The 22361-nt window shown below is 58.0% G+C and overlaps 1 protein-coding gene across 1 annotated transcript in view; it reads right to left on the reverse strand.

Annotated features, from left to right (window-relative positions):
- LOC119090038 (UPF0183 protein CG7083) overlaps positions 1-22361 on the reverse strand; it is a 27246-nt gene continuing 4885 nt past the window's right edge. The window contains exons 4-11 of the mRNA XM_037212834.1: positions 21300-21343; positions 19640-19799; positions 10523-10627; positions 9942-10053; positions 9173-9388; positions 6367-6443; positions 2798-2944; positions 1-430 (exon numbers count right to left, since the gene is read on the reverse strand). Coding sequence (XP_037068729.1) covers positions 374-430; positions 2798-2944; positions 6367-6443; positions 9173-9388; positions 9942-10053; positions 10523-10627; positions 19640-19799; positions 21300-21343 — 918 coding nt within the window. The 3' untranslated portion in view covers positions 1-373. The remainder of the gene's footprint in view (positions 431-2797; positions 2945-6366; positions 6444-9172; positions 9389-9941; positions 10054-10522; positions 10628-19639; positions 19800-21299; positions 21344-22361) is intronic.

The following is a 22361-nucleotide window of genomic DNA, read 5'->3' on the forward strand; positions in this document are numbered from 1 at the left end:
GCTTGGTAACAAACCGCAAGAGCCGCGGCGGCGCGACACCCCGCGCCGGCCACAGGCCAGCGCGTCGCCTCGCCGACACGCCACATTCCATCCCTAGACTAACTCTAACCAGCGCGGCGGCCATCGTCGGCTCGCAGGCCGGCCGGCGGACGGGGCGCGCCGCCGCGACGCCCCCGGCGGGCGCCGGACGTCGCCGGTCCGCGCCCGCCGCCGGCCGCCACCCTCTAACCAATATTGATGCGTCCGCAGACAAGCGCGAGGGCCGCCGACTAGAGCCGCCACCAGCCGGTCTTTTTTTGTACTTTTCTGGTTGGTGGCGGCCCCGGTGGCCACCGCGGTCCAATGGTGTTGGCTAGCGGGTGTGGGCGCCCGGTCACACCTCCTCCGGCTGGTACAGGGTCACCGACGCCAGGTGACCGTTGCTCATCACCTGTCAGACAACAGACACGATCGACGCTTAGTAGGTGACTCGCTGCGAGATACATGGCTGATGCAGCACGCACCTTGTTGGTATCTCCCTTCGGCGTTTAAAGGAAATGCTTGGTGACCGGAAAAGTTGCGGGCAACATCGCACCTGACGCAGTCTTATGGAATGTCAGTCGGGTGTTACTTTCAAAAGGTCAAGCCAATCACATAACATGCACGCCAGAGTGGTCGACCGGAGGGAGATGGGCTCACAGTCCAGCGGTGGCGAAAGGCAGAGTGACGGGCCACATGTCCAGAGGCTGACGATAGAAACAGCGACGGCACACGGGGCGGACGGTAGCAGACAGTGCGGCATCGGACGGAGCGGGCCCTCAGGCCGGCACGACAGACGCCGCCTCCGGCAGCCGCCCGCCGACGGCGACCAGACCGCGCCCCCGTCCCCGCCCCCTCCTCCGCCGGCGCACGTACGCCAATCGGGCCGAGATTGGGTGCGTAGGCGGCCGTCCGGCGCCCCAGCCGGTCACGTATGGACAGCGGCAGGCAGCATCGACCGGCCGTTCAGCTGACACCGGGCGAGGGAGGCGCGGGTTCGGCTGACACCCGGCGAGGAGGGGGCGGGCTCAGCTGACACCGAGCGAGGGGGGGCGCGGGTTCGGCTGACACCGTACGAAGAGGGCGCGGATTCGGCTGACACCGGGCGAGGAGGGCGCGGGTTCGGCTGACACCGGGCGAGGAGGGCGCGGGTTCAGCTGACAACCGGGCGAGGAGGGCGCAGGTTCAGCTGACACCGGGCGAGGAGGGCGCGGGTTCGGCTGACACTGGGCGAGGAGGGCGCGGGTTCGGCTGACACCGGGCGAGGAGGGCGCGGGTTCAGCTGACACCGAGCGAGGAGGACGCGGCACCGGCCGACTGCGGCCGGCGGGCGGAGGAGGACGCGCCGCTCGCGCCACCGCAAGACACGGCGGCGAACAGCGACGAGCCCGTGACGTCCAAACCGACCCTCGCAGCGCGCCGCTCCGGGACGGAAGGTGACGAAATAATACCGCACTGGGTGCTGACGGGAATGCAAACATGGCGCAAAAGACGCCTGCCAGTCCGAGCGGTCAATACAAATGTATGCCTTCCCGCGGGAACATAAAAAGCAGCATGGTACGTATTGAACAAAGCTCGTTACAGGTCTTGCTACAGCTGCCACGGAGAAAACACTGCGCTACCACGACCCGCAACGGAAGAAGCCACAATAACGGGACTCCCACGCGGACAACCGAGCCGGAGCTATCCATCCCTATTATATAAATGGGCTGAGACGAGAGGGCAGGTGAGGCATCCTGCCACATGGACGCTCCTGCACATTATCACTCCGTGGTTGTAAAGTGCTCCCTTACGCCACGTGCACCACTCGATCCAGACCATGGAGGTGGAAGTTTAACACCATGGCCGGGACTGAGCAGCGCGCCAGTTTGGGTGCCACGTTATTTTAAAGATTTGATCCGAACCCTTTGAATGGCTGGATTTCACGGATCAGAGTTTACGCTACGCAGTGCTTGTTGTGTGAGCCCTGACCCCCACCACCCGATCGCGCAATTCCATGTCAACGGACGGAATTTGGTGGCGAAAGCTGAGCGTGCCGCAATGCTTGGCACGGTCCGTCCTGCCCTCTAACTTCAACTGGCCTTCAGCGCGACCGCTGCCACCAGCCGCAGGCCATACCTGTCAAGGGCAAATAGCGGGCGCCCTAAAGCGACTCGAACCCCCCCCCCCCCAAAGGTGGGTGGATCGGAAGACAGGCGCTCTAATCAACTGAGCCACTGGGACGAACGTTGATGTAGACAGTTACGTAATCGTAGAATCCACCGAGCCATAAGCTATTTGGACGGAACATTTCTTGATTAGTTCTCGTGGAGCCCACTTCCCATGTCCATCAGCAATTAACTATCAGTGGTCTTCCAGGGCCCCCCAACACCACCGTCATCACCATCATCATCATCATCATCATCGTCGTCATCATCACTATCACCAGAGGCTTTAGGCATGCATCCTGTGGACTGGCACCCTACCCTCCTCCGCATGCTGACCTCAGTTCGCAGCACGGTATAATATGCTTTCGTAGACCGGCACCGCCTCCCACTGTGGGACGGCAAGATCACCGAAACGGGCACTCCGATCCGATAACACGCTGGCGACAGAACTCCCGATTCAACGGCACAGGAGATCGCACCTCTCCTCCCAAACCGACCCTCCTCCATCCCCTCCCAACGCACGACTCCTCTCCCGCACCGTCGCGAGGACCACGACTGCCAACGCCCCGCGTCCCTCCTCCCCGGCGCGCGTCGCCGCCGGTCCGTCGCGCGCGACCGCGACCGTCATTTACCTCGCAGATGAAGTCCTCGACGCCGTAACAGAGCGTGGAGCCGAAAGGGTTGCTGGTGTTGGTAGTGGAGGCACGGTTGAGCACCACCGGCCGGCTGGAGGGCTTCAGCGCGCCGCACACCTCATCCCACTTGGTGTGCGCCCGGATCTGCGGAGACCGACGCCGGGTCATCGTGAGGTCACGGCGGGGTCACTGCCGGTCGCCGCCCGTCGCCAGACACGGTCTGCGTCTGGGACCGGATGACCGGCGGCCCCAGCCAGGGGTCACAGCACCGCCCCGGTCAAGCGACATGACCCCGGGGATGGAGACGACCCAAGGTCAGGAGTATAAGGACGCGGATCTCGGCCAGGACACGGACCACGGCTCGAGCGTTGACCTGCGTCGGGACAGTGATCCGGCTCAGCGATGGGGCTGGACCGAACTGAACCCAGAGCAGTACTAAGCCTGGACTGACCCGCCTTGCGCCTGCACCCCAGCTGCGCTCGACCATGCTGACCCCCCGCAGCGGGTCCCATGGGCTCCGCTCCAGGGCAGGGCAAGAACGGATTCCTCTCTTCGAGGCTGCCGGACACGTGCGGCCGGAGCAGGCGCAGCTGACGCCCCACACAGACGCCAGCGCGGGGGTGAGCGTGACCTGCGCGCCGGCCGATGTACACGGACCCCCAGAAGAAAACAGCTGACCTGTCACACCAAACAAAAACACCAAAACCGCACGCTGAGCACTCGATCAGTTAACACAGCTATCTGCGGTGATTTTTCCTGCATTTCGCCGTTTTCCGAGTAATCTTGTAATCCACATGTCATCACTCGACCGCGGCGTCGCCGCACCGCTGTCGCTCACTTCATCGTCACGAATCCTGTTCCGCTAAACAATGACGCTGCCCACTTTACCACCCCCCTAATGCCATTAATGCCCTTACAATGTAACCTTAGCATTGATGTCACCACCTTGGAACCAAATGGCTGCATGTAAGCCACTCCTCCACCTCCCGTTTTCAGACCGATGCCGCACCGAGGCCAGGCATCAGATGGAAGGGGTGACCTGAAGCGGTAACACTGGTGTACCGAGGCCAGACATCAGATGGAAGGGGTGACCTGGAGCGGTAACACTGGTGTACCGATGCCAGGCATCAGATGGAAGGGGTGACCTGGAGCGGTAACACTGGTGTACCGAGGCTAGACATCAGATGGAAGGGGTGACCTGGAGCGGTAACACTGGTGTACCGAGGCTAGACATCAGATGGAAGGGGTGACCTGAAGCGGTAACACTGGTGTACCGAGGCTAGACATCAGATGGAAGGGGTGACCTGAAGCGGTAACACTGGTGTACCGATGCCAGGCATCAGATGGAAGGGGTACCCCGGAGCGGTAACACTGGTGTGACCGATGCCAGGCATCAGATGGAAAGGGTGTGTAACCTGGAGCGGTAACACCTGGTGTAACGAGGCTAGACATCAGATGGAAGGGGGTGACCGAAGCGGTAACACTGGTGTACCGATGCCAGGCATCAGATTGAAGGGGTGACCTGGAGCGGTAACACTGGTGTACCGAGGCTAGACAGCAGATGGAAGGGGTGACCTGAAGCGGGAACACTGGTGTACCGAGGCTAGACATCAGATGGAAGGGGTGACCTGAAGCGGTAACACTGGTGTACCGATGCCAGGCAATCAGATGGAAGGGGTGACCTGGAGCGGTAACACTGGTGTACCGAGGCTAGACAGCAGATGGAAGGGGGTGACCTGAAGCGGTTAACACTGGTGTACCGAGGCTAGACATCAGATGGAAGGGGTGACCTGAAGCGGTAACACTGGTGTACCGATGCGACAGGCATCAGATGGAAGGGGGTGACCTGGAGCGGTAACACTGGTGTACCGAGGCTAGACAGCAGATGGAAGGGGTGACCTGAAGCGGTAACACTGGTGTACCGATGCCAGGCATCAGATGGAAGGGGTGACCTGGAGCGGGTAACACTGGTGTACCGAGGCTAGACAGCAGATGGAAGGGGTGACCTGGAGCGGTAACACTGGTGTACCGATGCCAGGCATCAGATGGAAGGGGTGACCTGGAGCGGTAACACTGGTGTACCGAGGCTAGGACATCGATGGAAGGGGGGTGACCTGGAGCGGTAACACTGGTGTACCGATGCCAGGCATCAGATGGAAGGGGTGACCTGGAGCGGTAACACTGGTGTACCGAGGCTAGACATCAGATGGAAGGGGTGACCTGAAGCGGTAACACTGGTTTGTACCGATGCCAGGCATCAGATGGAAGGGGTGACCTGGAGCGGTAACACTGGTGTACCGAGGCTAGACAGCAGATGGAAGGGTTGACCTGGAGCGGTAACACTGGGTACCGAGGCTGGACATCAGATGGAAGGGGTGACCTGAAGCGGTAACACTGGTGTACCGATGCCAGGCATCAGATGGAAGGGGTGACCTGGAGCGGTAACACTGGTGTACCGATGCCAGGCATCAGATGGAAGGGGTACCCCGGAGCAGCAATCCTGCGCATGTATTGTACCTACTAGTCGAGGAGAGGGGGAGGAGTAGGGGGGGGGGGGGGGGAGGGGGCGTCTACATACACACTGCGATCTCTCACAAGCGGCAGAATATTGGAAAAGTTCGGCATATTCATCTTCGACCTGGCAAGTACATACACGATGAGAAGTTCCGGGAAGAGTTTAGAAGGGTAGAGTTAAACATACATGTGGAAAAAGCTAACCAACTCGCGAAAAAAACAGCAAAATTAAACGGACCGCTGGCGCGCAAACGCAAATCAAACAACAAAGCTCGAGCAGACTACAATGTGTGTCTTATGCAAATGTTAGACTTAACAATGTCGAGCATACCCCTGGGGCTTTTACCCGCTGCGAATTCGAGGTATGAAGAATCCTCCTCCCACGCAAGAGCGAAGACTATGCTTTGATTAGTGGAACATTTAAGCGACATGTCCAGAGTACGCCTATTCCACCTGATGACTACTAGTCGCCATCCCCAGTAACTCGATGCCCCACACGCATATCAGCGCCCGGGGAAACCATCAGCGAAAACGGCGCCCAGTGCGGGGCGAGCGAGCTAGAAACGATACCAATCGTCGGGGGCGTCACTGCAGGCGCCGACTGACCCGGCCCGCGCTGAGCCACAACTGCCCGCGCCGCTTCAGCTCCAGCGACCTAAAATAGCGTTCGGCAGGAGCTCCTCACGCCTTCAGCAGCGGCGCTCTGAGACCTGAGTCCCGCTCCTCTGCGCTGACTGTTCAAACACTCGGAGCCGGGCTCTGACCGTCCATCCCCTCGTCTGTGTTGCCAGATCACACTCGGAGCCGGGCTCTGACGGCCGTCCCCCCGTCTGTGTCGCCAGATCACACTCGCGGCCGGGCTCTGACGGCCGTCCCCCGTCCGTGTTGCCAGATCACACTCGCGGCCGGGCTCTGACGGCCGTCCCTCCCTCCTCTGTGTCGTCAGATCACACTCGGAGCCGGGCTATGACCGTCCATCCCCTCGTCTGTGTTGCCAGATCACACTCGCGGCCGGGCTCTGACAACCGTCCCGGTCGACGCCCGCTACTTACGTGCACGCCCTCGGAGGCCGAGTTCATCAGCGACGCGTGCGGCTCCACGGCCAGGTCGAAATTACAACCTGTGATACCTGCCGGCAGCGTCGTCCACGTCAGCCGCTCATAACCGCCTCGGGTCGGATTCGCTGCCCGGCGCGAGGCAACGCTCCGAAACAATGGCGCAAACTTCCCCAGCTGACGTCAGAGGGCCGAAATGGTATCGAACGCCGTGGTATATATGCACCGGTGCCAGCGGGGACGGCTGATGCGAAGCTCTCCGCCACGTCGGAGCGACCGACCCACGCACCGGGACCACTTTAGGAAGACTACGGCGGGCTAATTATGGAGCCAATGGCGGGTTACCGCGCGACAATGGCGAAGGGACGGAAATGGCCACAGACTCGCGGAATATGAGGCCCGTCGGGCTGGCGGATGTGACGCGCGCACGGGCTCGGCGCACGTGTTACACGGGGATGGAGATGGGACGCATCAGCGCGTCAGCACGTGCTCCCTGAGGGCGTAGGCGGCCCGAAACTAAGCTTCCTAGGGATGTGACGGTCCGACAATGTGCTCCCTGATGTGCCCCCTGGGGACGTGGACGACCCGATAGTGTGTTCCCTGGGGACGTGGACAGCCCGATGATGTGCTCGCTAGGGATGTGGACGGCCCAACAATGTGCCCCCCCCCCCCCTGGGAAACATGGACGACCCGAAAATGAGCACCCTGGGACGTGTACAAGCTGGCGGGGGCGCAGTGTGCCCCCCCCCCCCTCCCCCACACACAAACACGTCGGCGGTCGGCGCGGGCGGCCGAGCGTCGCTGGCGGCTGGCAGGGAGCGGGCAGTGTCATCCCCCGTCCATCGGCTCGGGTGGGTCTGGCCACTGTTCGTCTCTGGCGGCCGCACCACCCCTCTGGGAACGCCACACGAGCACGGTACGCGACCGGCTGCCGACCGCAGATAACGGCGAGCCATCCCACGCACACGCCAACCCCCGACAGTCACACAGCAGCCACGCACGCTCACAGTCCACACAGCAGCCACGCACGCTCACAATCCACAACAGCCACGCACGCTCACAATCCACACAGCAGCCACGCACGCTCACAGTCCACACAGCGCCACGTACGCTCACAATCCACACAGCAGCCACGCACGCTCACAGTCCACACAGCAGCCACGCACGCTCACAGTCCACACAGCAGCCACGCACGCTCACAGTCCACACAGCAGCCACGCACGCTCACAGTCCACACAGCAGCCACACACGCTCACAGACAAACGACCGCTGCCTCGCATTGTCAGCCTCATTCGCCCGGCGGCGCACAGCGGCAACGCTGATATGAAAACCTGACTCTTGGTTTTGGGGGTGGGGATTAGAGCCCTTCGACCAGAAATGATCATTTCAGGGCTATGGGATGAAGGACAATGGTTAACGGTGGGGCAGACTTACATGCGCCTAGAGGGCCGACCGCCTAGCTTTAAGCCGCACATGCGCGCTGGGTACCGGTGGGGGTCCCCTTCCCACGGGGTACTAGGCCCACTCGTTGCTAACGCATGCAGCCTGCCCCGGACAAGCGGGGTGTCGCGAGGACGCGGGACAAGCAAGACAGTGGATAAGAGGGACCGAAAACCCTGACTCAATGTATACACAGAGAGCACGTGTGACCCGGACACCAGTAGAAAAGTATAACCCATACTGACATACCGTTGATAAGGGCGCTGTACCGCAGGGTGCTTGGTGCGCCGCGATTGCCGTGGCAAGTATTATGCTGGAGAGTGGCCAAGCCGAAAAAGGAGAGGGAGACAAAGCAAAACCATTCCGCCTGCACCATATAAATATTATTATGAAAAATTTAGTTATCCACCTCCGATTAAAAAAACTCAGTCGCGGCAAGATGAACTATTAACAACTTGCTGATGGGTGCATCTTATTCAACGGTGACTTACATGTTGAAGTTGTAATGCCCGGGAAAGTTCGTATGTTAGAAGGATCTTTTTCGCCCTATGGGTTCTTGGCGTCGAACAAATGTCCTGGGAAAAAGGGAAGGCATCATCAAATGACATCTCCACCATTGGCAAGAGAAGTTCTGAGGCATTCAGAAAGCACGCCTTGAGCTGGATACATTCTAAAGCGCGGGGCGGCAAAATAAACCGAGAGCCGATGATGACGAAAAAACAAAAGCTTTCAACACTTCCACGACAAACCAGACTATGACACTGAGGTCTTCAGAGCAATTCCGATAAGTCTGTAACCGTCCCAAAGCGGGAGGTCTTTTCGGAAAAGAATCCAACGGAAGCAAACATTGTTAAATATCACAGCTTGCATACATCCACGTGAGCGAAACAACCCCACACCGAAAAGTGCCTTGACACCTTTTGAAAGTCTCACATGCACTTAAAACATCGGGGAAGCGACCTTGTTGAGACCGTTCAGTCACACACAAGAGCAGAGCCATAACATACGCGGGTCTGACGGGCCCAACCTGGAATTGCACGAGGACACCCAGCAAACAAAAAGGACCCGGAAGACGACGTGACCCCAGACCCGAATACCCAGTCCATGCCGCCATCCCCGCGTGCTGGCGACTGCGGTTAGCGTGGCGTTGCCACACCGCTGCGGTCGCTCGCCCGCAGGCAGCAGGCGGGCCGGTCAGGCGGCCGCGCCGAGTCCCACGCGCGAAGGACACTCGCCAGGCGCCTGGTCCCGTCCCGCAGCCGGCCGCCGGCAGGCACAGGGGAGACGCGTGCCCCAGATGCCCCCTTCCCGCTTCTCCAGCCTGCCCAAGCCAGGCTGAGGATCGCGCGGGCGGCGCACTCACCATGCCCAGGGTGAAGTAGTTGAAGAAGAAGTCGGACCGCCGGGACGCCGCGCGCTTGTTGCGCGAACGGGCTATGGATCTTCATCTTGTCCTCGGACTTGTAGAACACCTTGGTAGGCGCGCCGAGCAGCGAGGTCACGTCCTGGCACGAGTCACCGAAGCGGATCTCGCGCACCAGTGTCTCCAGGCCGCCCTCCAGGCCCGGGTGCGAGTCGCCTGCCGCCGGCCGGGCGGGGTCAAGGCTCCCAGCCGGGACAGAGGGCGCGGCCGGCGCCAGGAGTGACAGGCATACAAACTTGTCCTCCCACCGATGGCGACCGAACCCTTCCACCCATGGCGACCGGAGCCTCCCACCGATGGAGACCGGAGCCCCTCACCGAATGGCGACCGGACCCTCCCACCGATGGCGACCGGACCCTCCCACCCATGGTAACCGCACACATGCACGGCCACGGGAGCGACATGTGCAACAAAATCAATAACAGATGCATCCAAGGTGACAACTGACTACCGTTTTAGTTAGAACACTGCAAAACAGCGATAATGACAGAGTATACAACAAGATGCGTATCGATAAATGGGAATGCACTCCTACGATAACAGCAGCGGTAACGATATTATACAACGGTAACTATGCACACAGTCAGGAGAGGTGCAGTGACATGTCAGCGCGTTCAAACAAAACACCCATGGTAACAACGTCAATAATCAGAAGCATCACTCACCGTGAATGCACATGACAAGGAGAAACTGACGAGAAATCACTCACCGGCGGCGAACAGCCGAAGCCGTACCCCGATGGTGACGTCATCGGATCGTATGACGTCACACTTCTCTGTGTAGACCTGTCCGCTGAAGCACGACACGGGCATGGGAGGTGCCTGCCGGAATCAGCGCGATGTTTAGTCTTGAGATGTATCGGAGCGATCTCTCAGCCCAGACGCCTGTTATGACGTCATCCTGACAAACACGAAAACCACAAGGACTCCGCGGGCACCACGCTTGGAGCAGCGGTTCTGGTGGACAGGCACACGTGTTGCCCCCCCCCCCCCCTTCCTCGATCTCAATGCACGAAGTCTCTCTTACGCAAGGGGGGGGGGGGGCGAGCAACTGCGCGTCCCAGTGAGTGGCGCAGATGGAAGAAACAAGTGACGGGTCTGCCGCAACACAATAACGACAATTCATGTGATCTTTATCCATGAAGGTACAGGACGGGGTCATAAGCGTCGCAATACAGGATGGAAGCCGGTTTACTGAAAGCTTCCCGCCGCGGGAATCAAGCCCACGCTTCTCAGTCCACGGTCAAGCGCAGCAGCCCGTCGGCTATCGGTGGCCACCGCCGCCGCTCACCTCTGTACCCGTGCGGCTGCTGCCGCTGTAGATGCTCATGCTGGAGACGAGCGGCGAGCCTCCCCCAGGGAACTGCAGCGAGCCGAGGCCGCCGGCGAACCGAGGCTGAAACAGCCCGAGCCGACGTCAGGCACCTGAACGGCGCGGACGGCGGTCTGCTCGCGTGACGCCGCCGCCGCCGCCGCGGATAGACCCGCGTCAGCTAGACGCAGGATTGCGCTTGGTTCCACTTGGTGCGATCGATTCTGGGTTCGAATCAAAGCGAACGGAGCCGAATCCGAGTAAGATTTCAAGCAGCTGTTGGAAATTGGAATCGAATGCGAATCGGCCTCTGCAGCTGGTAAAAAAATTGAATCCAATGTCAAACTGTCCCTGCAGCTATTAAAAAAATTGAATCGAATGCCCATCCGTCTCTATCGTAGTTCAGGTTGGTGATTCTGATTTCGAATCAACTGTGAATCACCAACCAAGCTGCGATTTGGAAGGCCGGGGGGGGGGGGGGGGGAGGGGGGCTCGACAACCTTTCAGCACGATCCATCGCATAGTCACTGGGCAGCGAGCAAGTGGTACAGAAATTTTCAGCTCACATTTAACTTTAGCGCCTAGTGGGTCCTAGCTCAACCTGTGCAGTGCCGAGTCGACTGTGTTAACACCGTGGCGACTGTGGCTGAATCGGTTTGTGAGCTGGCTATTGTTAGGCGACAATGGATCCATTTTGATTTTGTCACAATCCATGTGAATCAACTCTCAACTGGGTTCAGCCGCGCAGCCAATGGAGCCGAATCCAATCAGATTCCGGCCAAAACATTGCGGCACTGAATTCGATTTCGCCGGAGTCAAGCACACGTCTCTCGCGATGGCGCTGCGGCCATCACACTCGCGGGACAGGGAAGCCTGGCACCGGATCCTCGGGTTCCCAGAGGTCATTACACCGCAGCGCCAGGAGGTCCCCCGAGGACCGGCCCGGGCTTCTGACGACCGAGATGGGGTTTCTGGCGGCGCGCGGGTCCCGTAGGCCCAGGTGTCGCTGTCCGCTGCCGGCGGATCCGCTCGCGGGCGAGCTGCGCAGGTGAAATGTGTTGCCAAGGTACGCCGACCGCTCGTCCTCTCGCCCGACTCTGACGCAGCGGGCATTCTGCCGCATAGCCTTCTCTAACCATTTGATGTCAGCAAGAAAAGCGTTGAGCTCCTGGTTTGAGTTTGACTTTGGAGGTCTTATACTGACATTCACCGACCTTCCAAATATCAGAACTCTATACACCAATTTATTCGCTTCGCGTCGCTATCAAGCAAACATCGGTATATTGTAAATTCGCGAGTGTCAGGCGGTCCACGGCCAAAACCTGTCCGTGCCGACGAACGCAGCTTGAAACTTCACACGCAGTGACAATGGAAGCAATGCTCGCATGATAGCGTCATTTAACCAGTACCTCTCGACACATGGCAGGTCGACACCTGTCAGGACAACTTCTATAACCGTGCCAGGCAGTGGTAACGGCGACACTGACGGTCAGCCAAAAAGTAGTTCCTCAGGCGTCCGTATTACTCAGGGAACATAATCTGATGGGGCGAATGATGCACTCACCCCTCTCCCCCCCCCCCCCCCCGGTAAGGGCCAGTTTCATCTATCTTAAGCGCGTGAAAATACACAAAAAAAACATTGAGCTTTCAGCATTTCGACCATAACGACGCACTGTGTGACCGTTGCCGAGGTCAGCGAGCGACCGACGAGTAGCGAGTGCCCGAGATCATCTCGAGGTTACCTCCAGGAGGCGCGCTAGCTGCCAACCCAACCTGACCGGGCTAGCAGGAAGCAAACACGTCAGCTGACGACCGGCCACGGCGCAGCTGACGACCGACCACAGCTCAGCTGACGACCAGCCACGGCCTCATCCTGACGACCAGCCACGGCTCAGCGGACCGACCGACCACAGCTCAGCTGACGAACACCTGCCACAGCTCCAGCTGACCGACAAGGCCAACGGCCTCAGCTGACGACCGGCCACAAGCTCAGCTGACGACCCGAACACAGCTCAGCTAGAACGACCCGGCCACGGCTCAGCTGACGACCGACCACAGCTCAGCTGACGAACCGACCACGGCTCAGCTGACGACCGACCACAGCTTCAGCCTTGACGACCGACCACGGCTCAGCTGACGAACCGACCCACGCTCAGCTGACGAACCGACAACCAGCTCGCTGCACGACCGGCCACAGCTCAGCTGACTAACCGACCACAGCTCAGCTGACGACCAGCCACGGCTCAGCTGACGACCGACCACGGCTCAGCTGACGACCGACCACAGCTCAGCTGACGACCGGGCCACAGCTCAGCTTGACGACCACCACAGCTCAGGCTGACGACCAGCCACGGCTCAGCTGACGACCGACCACAGCTCAGCTGACAACCGACCACGGCTCAGCTGACGACCAGCCACGGCTCAGCTGACGACCGACCACGGCTCAGCTGACGACCGGCCACGGCTCAGCTGACGACCGACCACAGCTCAGCTGACGACCGGGACCACGGCTCAGCTGACGACCGGCCACGGCTCAGCTGACGACCTGCCACGGCTCAGCTGACCGAACCGGCCACGGCTCAGCTGACGACCGGCCACGGCTCAGCTGACGACCGACCACGGCTCAGCTGACGACCGGCCACGGCTCAGCTGACGACCGGCCACGGCTCAGCTGACGACCGGCCACGGCTCAGCTGACGACCGACCACAGCTCAGCTGACGACCGACCACGGCTCAGCTGACGACCGGCCACGGCTCAGCTGACGACCGGCCACGGCTCAGCTGACGACCAGCCACGGCTCAGCTGACACACGACAGACCGGCGACAGACGGACGGCGATCCTGCGTGGAGTCGGCTTGGCCCATCATCCAGCGACCCTCAGCACAGTATGCGCCTATTGCGTGATGCGTCGAACCACTCTTCACATATGAACATAGCTGGGCGAGAGATATTGTGAGCTAACAGCTGTTTCGACCGAATTTCGAACGAGGCCGCTTGGTCGCCGCTTTTTCATCGGATTGCGAGCTGGAAGCGGATCACCAGCTGGTGGCAGCGTGGACGTCACGGCACGGTACGGCACGAGGAAAACCATCCCGTCCTTGCGTCACTTTGTACAGCTCAGGGATCAAAGTCACCCAATCCGCTGAATGGAACTGGACTACAAAGGTGATGAAGTCGGGCTAATACAGCAACCCTGATTGCGCAGCGAGCACTCCACGAAACCAGTTAAAACCGGCTGAACATTGCTTTTGATCTCAAGCCGATCTCTACAGCCAACTGAGAACAAACTGAAACATACATACAGATTATGACGAAGTCAGAGCAGGCTTCGACAACAATTCCGGGAAATGACAGCGGCAACAAACAGATTTTACGTGTATTTTACATACCAATGCCTCATAAACGCTTGTTTTGCTGGTTCGAAAATGACCCCATCAAAAACAGCACGAATTCTTCAAACATCACGAATTCGCGTAAATTCTTTCAACATTCGTGCGCCGGCTGAGGATGACAAACTCACAGGTTTTTCTGACGAGCTTCTGGGCCGCACAGCATATCATTCCGAACCGTGACGAATTTCCATGAAAAGCTAGCTTCCAGGATGGACTACCTTTCCGAGACTTCGCCCGGTTCGGCTGCGGCACCAACGACTAAACACACCAGTGGTCAGGCGCGGAGGAAGTCCTTTGAAATTACAACATATAATCGAACAAACAAGCCAGCGAAGAAACGTGTGTGTGTGTGTTAACAGGACAAGATTCTCCTGACGAGATGCACCGCTCCATATTCGCCCTCATTTTAAATCACGCTGAGAACTTAATCCGGCGCGAAGATGACAAACATACTGATAATCCAAGACCAAAGCCAGGGAGACAGAACGAAAACTTGCCTTCACTCGAATAGTTTCGGATCTGATGGCCCATTCAAACTATGATTGCGAAGCAACACAACGCACTGTATACAGCAGCGAGTACCTCAATCCAGAGGAAAAGCAGCTCAGCGTGTTTCAGAAAACCGAAGCATTGCCTCTGTTTTACCACCTTTACTGTCCTTTACTTTACCTTCCTTTTTAAATAATCCCTTGACTTTGAGGGATAGCCGCTCCGGTCCCAAAGCTGGCTTAGCGCGCATCATGTCAAGAGGCCCCAATCCACGTCCGCTCCTCACTTTCGCCGCGTGGACTTTATCTGGCGCGAAGCTGACAAACATGGCGATAATTCCAGGTCAAATCCTGGAAAGCCCGGCAATACCTTGCCTTAAGTTGAGCAGTCTCAGGCATGACAACTCACTCAAAGCACGGCTGCGAAGTGGAACAGCACACAGCGCACAGCACACAGCAAGACGCACGAAAGACGGCAGACGCACATCTCAATGCGTGCTTCGGGCCCACTCGCCGGCTGTGAGTGGGCTATGGTGAGTCTACGCCTTAATCAAACGCACCATAAGTGCATTCGAAGACGACGTTCCGCAACAGCAAACAGAGCGGTGCCCCACGGCACAAGCGGGGACGGCTCCGCCCAGCCGAGACAGCGCAGATGGCAGTCCCGGCGCCGAAGTGGCGCCCTCGTGAACTGCAGCGCTCGCCCCGCAGGCGGCGGGTCACGACCGATACCCCACCAGTGGCCCGGTGCCATTCGGCCCGTCACCGGTCCGATGCGTCTCGCCTCCCTTACGAGCGCAGAAGCAGCGAGCTTTCCCCCGTCACCTGAATCTACACCAGCACGCGTCGTCCCATCGCCCGGCCGCTCCCCGTATCGTACCGGTTGCGTACGTCGCCTGATCGAACGTTCCATAGTTTATCCCGGCGCTTGTTCGACGTGATCGGCGCCGCCGGCTCCGGGCGGGACCAACGGCCCAAACTTGCTCTGCTCGCATCGTGCCCAGCGCTGCGCCATGTGACCTTTGGCTCTGGGCGCTACAGAAGCCGACAGTGCCAGCCTGCGCGGCGCATCGTGACACCAGGTCATCATGGAACGATGCAGCTGGCCGTCGCCGGTCCGCCATCACAACTCGACGATTGTGTACGGGGTATCGCTGTTGGGAATCATGGTGCACCGCAGCACCCGTAGCGGAGGCTAGCGGCCCAATCTCCAGGGTCCTTCGCGGCAGGCTGGGGAAGAGTCGTGTTTATATGGAGATTACTATCTGTTTTCGTTTTTGCTAGTGATTATCGACGAACGTGGCAGTGCGTTTGACGGGGAACATGAGCCCCGGCGCCCAACTGACGCAGAACCCCGCTCAACGTACTATTTCGCCTCCGGCTTTGACGCCAGCCAGCATTACACAGGGACCATATTCGTACCGAAAACACTACAGGGCCGCTCGGCAACACGACCCGCTTCAGTGCCCGATCTACCGTCAGTGTCGCCCAGCCGACCGGCCCGTCAGCGGAGTGAAGACAGACCGGCCCGCTCAGCAACGGCAGCCGGCGACCCGGCGACCGGGCAGCCACATGATGGAGGCTTCCGCTCAATAGGGGTGCGCCGCGTGACGAGCTCTACATCACTGCACATGCTAATAAATTATTCAGGAATTTCCACGTCACTGAATAATTCATTTCCTCACTTACCACCATGGAGTTCTTCGAAGCTAAAGATAGCGGATGGAAGTTATTAAACCAGGAATATCCCAGCAAAATTTATCAAAACACGGCTCAGTGCCCTCTGAAATACTGCGTGTGTTGAGGCTTCGTGAGAGGAAATAAGGTCTCGCGCAGGGCGCATGCAGACCCGGGGCAATGTCTGCGAGTCGTGGCATAGCGCGCGACACGACTCGCAGACACGAACGCTGACAACTTCAGAGCCCTTCATCACCACCAACAGGCGTCAGGAGGCGCTTCTGGCGCGTGGGACGCACCGCAGATCGCCGCAGGCGAAATGACAATTCAGCAGCGCAAAGTCCTCACACCAGGCGGATAGCTGATGCACCTTGCTTAGTTTAAGCAAGCAACATTTTAAGCAGGCAACAAACCGGAACACCCTTTAAGCTGTTCCCGGCCCAGCTGCTCGCGCAGTGCGCGTGCTCAACTTTTGCAGCCATTTTCCTTGGAACCCAATTACCGAGGCCCGGAAGTCAGAGACGGGTGCGGTGATGGGCTTCAGGATAGATGTGTGACTGGGGTGATGGGCTTCGATCGGATCCAGCCGGTAAGAGGCTGTAATTCGCGGGTGGGGCATGACCAAAAATTAGCACCCTCTATCACTGTCGCCAACGTACGGCTGCTAGGACGGTGCAAATTGACACGCGGATCGTGGCCCACCGATCAGTCTCGACGAGTCGTTATCTTGAGAGCCCCCGGGGACTTCAACCTATGGTATGCAGGGCGCTCGTGCTGAGCTGCACCCCCTATCATGGGAGGTCTCTACATTGGCAGCCATTGGCGATCAGTGCCAGGACGGGGCCTGCATGCACGTGTAACATATGGGACTCGGCTTCCTCCCGTCTCGGAAGTCATGGCCCACATAATCGAACTTCAAAGACGCAAAGGTGCTCACACAAGCCATTTAACCGTGGCCTATTCCATTTCTAGAGCGGCAATGGCGCGCACGCCGTGCGCGTGCCAGTCTTTTAAATCGCCATTAAGAGATTGGTGGCGATGCAATCATGAGTTTCAATTTTGAATCCAAGCCGATGGCGATGGTACCGATTTGCACCTGGGTGGCACGCACAAGTGATTACCCGAAAGGCACCTCGTGCGGAAGGTGACGAAAAACGTGAATTCGGTAATATTTGAGACTCGTCACCGGGACTTTACGGCGCACTAAGCCGCTGGGGCCACATGGCGTCGCCCGCCTCCCACACTGGCAGAGAGGTCGGACACGGCGGCGGCCACACACTTTTGGTTTCCCAGCCGCGCAGCGTAATATCTGACATTCAGAGAAGACCTTCCATACAAATGTGGGTACGTCAGCGAGGTTATTCAGATGCGCGCTGGGCGCACGTGGGGATCACCAGTTATCATCATGTGGCCTGAAGCCCAGGTACGTAATGAAGCCAGATGATATCGGGAACCCACAGCAATGTATTTCATCAATGCATAGGGAAGTCCTCTCTCATGAGGACTCAGAAAGCAACGGTGAAAATGCAGGATTCCCGCGCCACCTTCACGAAACCACACTTGCTTTGAAATTGACTGTTACAGGTATAGCGGGTCTGGCCAGGCACTATCCTTTTAATCGACAAAGTCCACACATTGGGAGCGGTTTGCACTTTTGGTGACGGCGACCGCAGTATTGTGGAAACACGCCAATATTCGGCAAGGCGCTGTTCTCCATGGACTGGACTCAACACCCGTACAGTTTCCAAGGCCCCGTCCGCCTTGGTGCAGCCACAGGCTGTTGTATTTGAGACTGACCAGGAAGAATACGACAATGGCGATCTGTCGGGATTTTATTAGCGCAACTTTTGATCAGATCTTACTGGGATCACGTAGCAAATTGTACACGAAACATTGGCTTACACTGTGCGGTGGCTCGAGGTCTCTATCTGTTCTTGAGGCCTCTACCTGTTCCTGAGGCCTCTATCTGTTCTTGAGGCCTCTATTTGTTCTTGAGGCCTCTGTCCGAAGTGTAAAACCAATCATTAAACACGTCCCGAATCGGGCGTTGGCCGGTAGCTTGCGACCGCAAGCCCGCCACTGGTCGCACGCATCACTCGCACTTCCATCCACACGACTGCGCGATACTTTCTACATCAAAACGGGTAGCCTCGTGTCGCTGGGACGAGTCATGCAGTGTTTCTTCTTCTGATACGCTTCTTGTAAGTGTTCATACTTCTGAAGTGTTGCTCATGTTTCTCCCATCCCAGCCATGTTAAAACGACAAGAACGGGCTTTTAGTTGGGTGTGGCCTGGCGGCAGCGTGAAGAATGCCACAAATCTCTCGCTCGAGGATGTCTATGAAAGAGCGTGTGCTGTGCCGCGATGCGGTGTCAGCCCGTATCACGCGTGGAACGGCCGATAGCCTTTGAGTTGCCGAGCGTAACAGGGAGGTAGCCGGCCACGGCCTTGCCTTCTGGACTGCTTCCACATGGAACAGGTCCACTGCGGCAGTCGGGGACCGGCGGGCCCAGTGCCTGCATCCGGCGAGCTCGGCGATCGCTCCAACATACTGACGTGTGGCAGTATATCGTGAGCTTACACCCTAGTTCCGACTTGAGCTGCGCAGTTTTCCTGCCATTAGCAAGTGTTATATTTCCCACGTAAGTTGAATGGGAAGGGCTTTATTTTGCCCGCGATGCACAGAGACGACGTCTCACTTAACACAACAGCCCTCTGCGCAAATGTCTAAACATTACAGGCGCAGGTTTTGAGCAGCTGCATTTCTCGTAGGTGACAGCAGCGTGTAGCTGATATCGGTGCTTGCGAAGATGTTTACTTCTACAGAGCGTGACGGCCGAGGCGGGCCGGGTCGGACACCTCAGTTGAAAACTTCCTCACCGCCTGAGTCTGCCCTGCTCGGCCTGCAGTCTCGCTCATGATTACCGACCTGCCATCTACTGGGATCTGAACAAATTACACCGACAGAGCCTCTGACAGTTGTCCAGGCCAAACGTGAGATCTATTCGGCGCCATGTCATGCTGTGCTGAAGGAAGGCGCCTGTAAGTTCCCCCTTACGTGCAATAGCGCGCAAAAACACACGATAACTGAAGCAGAGCACCCCCAGGTTACCTAGCCTTTCCAAGCTGTGGATCCCAGCAGGTCAGCTTGTTACCCGGCCACTTGGTTACGTAACACGGTATCCGGGCCACGGGATCTCTTACACTTTCAGAATGACACCTAAATGTGCATTTATGGGCAAATACATGAGTGCATCACATTTCACAATAAAAGCGTACTGTTGCCTGATCCATGCACTACGCAGTGATCTTTTGGCTTAACATATCCACCAAAGAAACACTGCAAGTGAGCACCTTGCGAATTCAACGCCGCAAAGCGTAAGGAGCCATTCCTACGAAAGTCTTACGAATATCCCTCGCCCCGCCCCAGTTCACGTTGGCAAAGCCTGAAACGCTCCTTTGCCTGTCTACCAATCCACTCTGGCTCCCTAGAACCCGTTCCACTTTCTAATCGCCGCGACCAACGGGCCCCGCTCACCTCAAACTTGGGCTCCACCGGAAACTGGAATGTGAGTCCGCGGAAGTTCAGCAGGAACAGGTGGCGCTCCCTATCGTAAATGCCCGGGTGCGTGGCGCCGAACGTCTGGTCCACTTGCTGTATAGTTGGCGCCACCTCTTCGGAGCTGAACACGCTGCCTCTGCGGGACCAACGTGCGCGGTGTCAGACGCGAGAACCAGCATGTCAGGCGCACCATCTGGGCGATCACCACGAGACGCAATACATCAGGGTCAACGGTCGATTCGAAGGAGATAACGGCGTTGTGCAATACTGTCAGGTGAAAACCACGGCTTTGAAATCCCGATAACGAGTGAGTCGACAATCACAACAACAATGAGTTCAAGGTCCCGCTGCTGGTCTTTGTCCCTCGAATTCCTCTGTCCCTCTTTGTCTTGTCCTTTTGAAATGCTGGAAGAGTGATATTTCAAAGACATGGACAACTGACACAAAAATGCAGACACACAGACTTCCTCAACACGGGTAAGAACTTGTACCTTACATAAACACTAGCCAATACAGAAACGATCTGTATTCCACGCTCCAGCTTTGACAATTAACGAGCACGATTGATGCAATCAGGGCCTCTGGGAAAAATAAACAGCCGAGCCCAGGGCGCTGCACTGTGCACGCTCGGCTCACTGGTAATGACATATGCACCGTGGCGGTTGCCATTTCGCAGCACCCTTAAACTCGCCCCGATCTGACTGAGCCACGTATGCAACAGCTGACTGCGCACGGGCCAGTCCGGCGGCGAGGCTTGCGTCATTCAGCTCGTTACCATCCCCAGAGCAAGCTTGAATTCACGCGGTCTTGACGTCCACAAGGTTTCGTAACTTGCAAAATTATAAAGTGCACAACTGTATATGTGTGGAATACGTGTGGATGCATACATGTATGGACAAACTCTACATATCATTTATCGTGGTTCGCTTGTTCACATTTACGCCGTTTTGCGGCGCTAACAGCTCCGCCAGCTGTTCAAATGTTGACGCCCACCGCCCGGGCCCCGAGCGGGGCGCCAAGGTCAGGGTAGCAATCGCAACGGCGCTCCAGCCGTCAGCCTGCGCCAGCTAGCCCGTCATGTCGGCGCGGGCTGACGCATGCATCATCCCACCGCACGTGTTGCGGGCTGCCACTGGCGCACAGCCATCTCGAGCGCGCACTGGGCTACCGCGAGGGCGACGCATGAGAGAGTGTCCTCCAACGGCCCACAGATATGAAAGGGGAGGGGGGGGGGGGGGAGCAGGCGAGCGGGCAATGATTCATCATCGCTCAGTAGACTCTGTCTGCGGAAGAGTCAGCCAGCTCTCAAGCAGTGAACAGCCTTCGACCACCCTGCACCCGGCAGCGCTGGGATTACACGCACAAGGACGGAATTAAGTCAGCTGTCGGTAAGAAATCCGGCCCAGCATTCCGCCATCTACCTTGAGTTGGTAATATTCCCTTACGCGTGCATTGAGAGAGAAAGGACATTTCGGTAATAACAACCCAGGACTGACTGAGTTCACGCGCTTGTTTAAGCACGACGAGCACAAAAAGCACATACCAATGAAATGAAAGCCAAATGTTCCAATCCATACGTGCCACCCCACATTCCTGTGCACCTCTAAGGTAATTGTTTCAAATGCCCTGCACTTACCCGTACTTTAGCCGTAGCTTGCTCAGGTTATAGACCTCGATTATCTGAAATAAAAACAGCAGCGTCAGATACGGCGACTGGCACAAATTCATCCCGTCATTGCCGGCAGGCGGCCCAGGAACATAGCACGCCCGGGTCCGTTCAGCACCTTTGTCTGATAGCGCCGGCGCTAGCAGATGATATCCGCTCCCCTCCAATTGACATTGGACGCGCTCCCCGTCGACCGTCTCCTGACCTTCTGGGGCCAAAAACGTTCCGACAAAAAACCCGCCCGCCTGACAGTCAGCTGGGCCCGCCGCCCGACGCGGCGGCGAGGACGGCCCGACCGGCGTCTGTATGTGTCCGTGATATTCAGCCCGTACCGAATCTGGACCGGTCTGCATACATGCAAACACCGCAGGGGCCGCCAGAGAACGACGTACACAAAGAGGTCCGCCCGGGTGCGCACATGACGACAGGGAACCGATCACAATATGCATGTACGGCCCGGGGGGCCCGTCGGAGTGCGCGTTTTAAGGGAGGACCCGTCAGAAATAGATGAAAATGCCAGATTGTAATGTGCACAAAGGGGTCCTCGAGAGAGCGCACATACCGACATGGAACCGATCACAATATGCATGAATGGCCCCGGGGGCCCGTCGAAGTGTACATTTTGAGGGAGGACCCGTCAGGAATACATGAAAACCACGGGACCGGTTGTCCGAAAACACGTGCTCGTGCTTCACGGGTCCATGTACAGCGGCGCTGTGAGCCACCACATCTATCAGAGGACAGGTCCACCACGAGACCCGTCCGAATGTAGACGGCCACCCCAGACCCGTCCGAATGTAGACGGCCACCCTAGACCCGTCCGAGTGTGGACGGCCACCTGAGGACCCGTCCAAATGTAGAGAGCCACTCGAGACCCGTCCAAATGTATGTGGACGGCAACCCGAGACCCGTCCGAACGTAGACATCCACCGAAGACCCGTCCAAATGTTGACGGACACCCGAGACCCGTCCGAATGTAGACATCCACCCAAGACCCGTCCAAATGTAGACATCCACCAAAGACCAGTCCCG

Source organism: Pollicipes pollicipes, unplaced genomic scaffold (genome assembly GCF_011947565.3).
Source record: "Pollicipes pollicipes isolate AB1234 unplaced genomic scaffold, Ppol_2.1 Scaffold_3087;HRSCAF=3621_pilon_pilon_pilon, whole genome shotgun sequence".
NCBI classification, from domain to species: domain Eukaryota; kingdom Metazoa; phylum Arthropoda; class Thecostraca; order Pollicipedomorpha; family Pollicipedidae; genus Pollicipes; species Pollicipes pollicipes.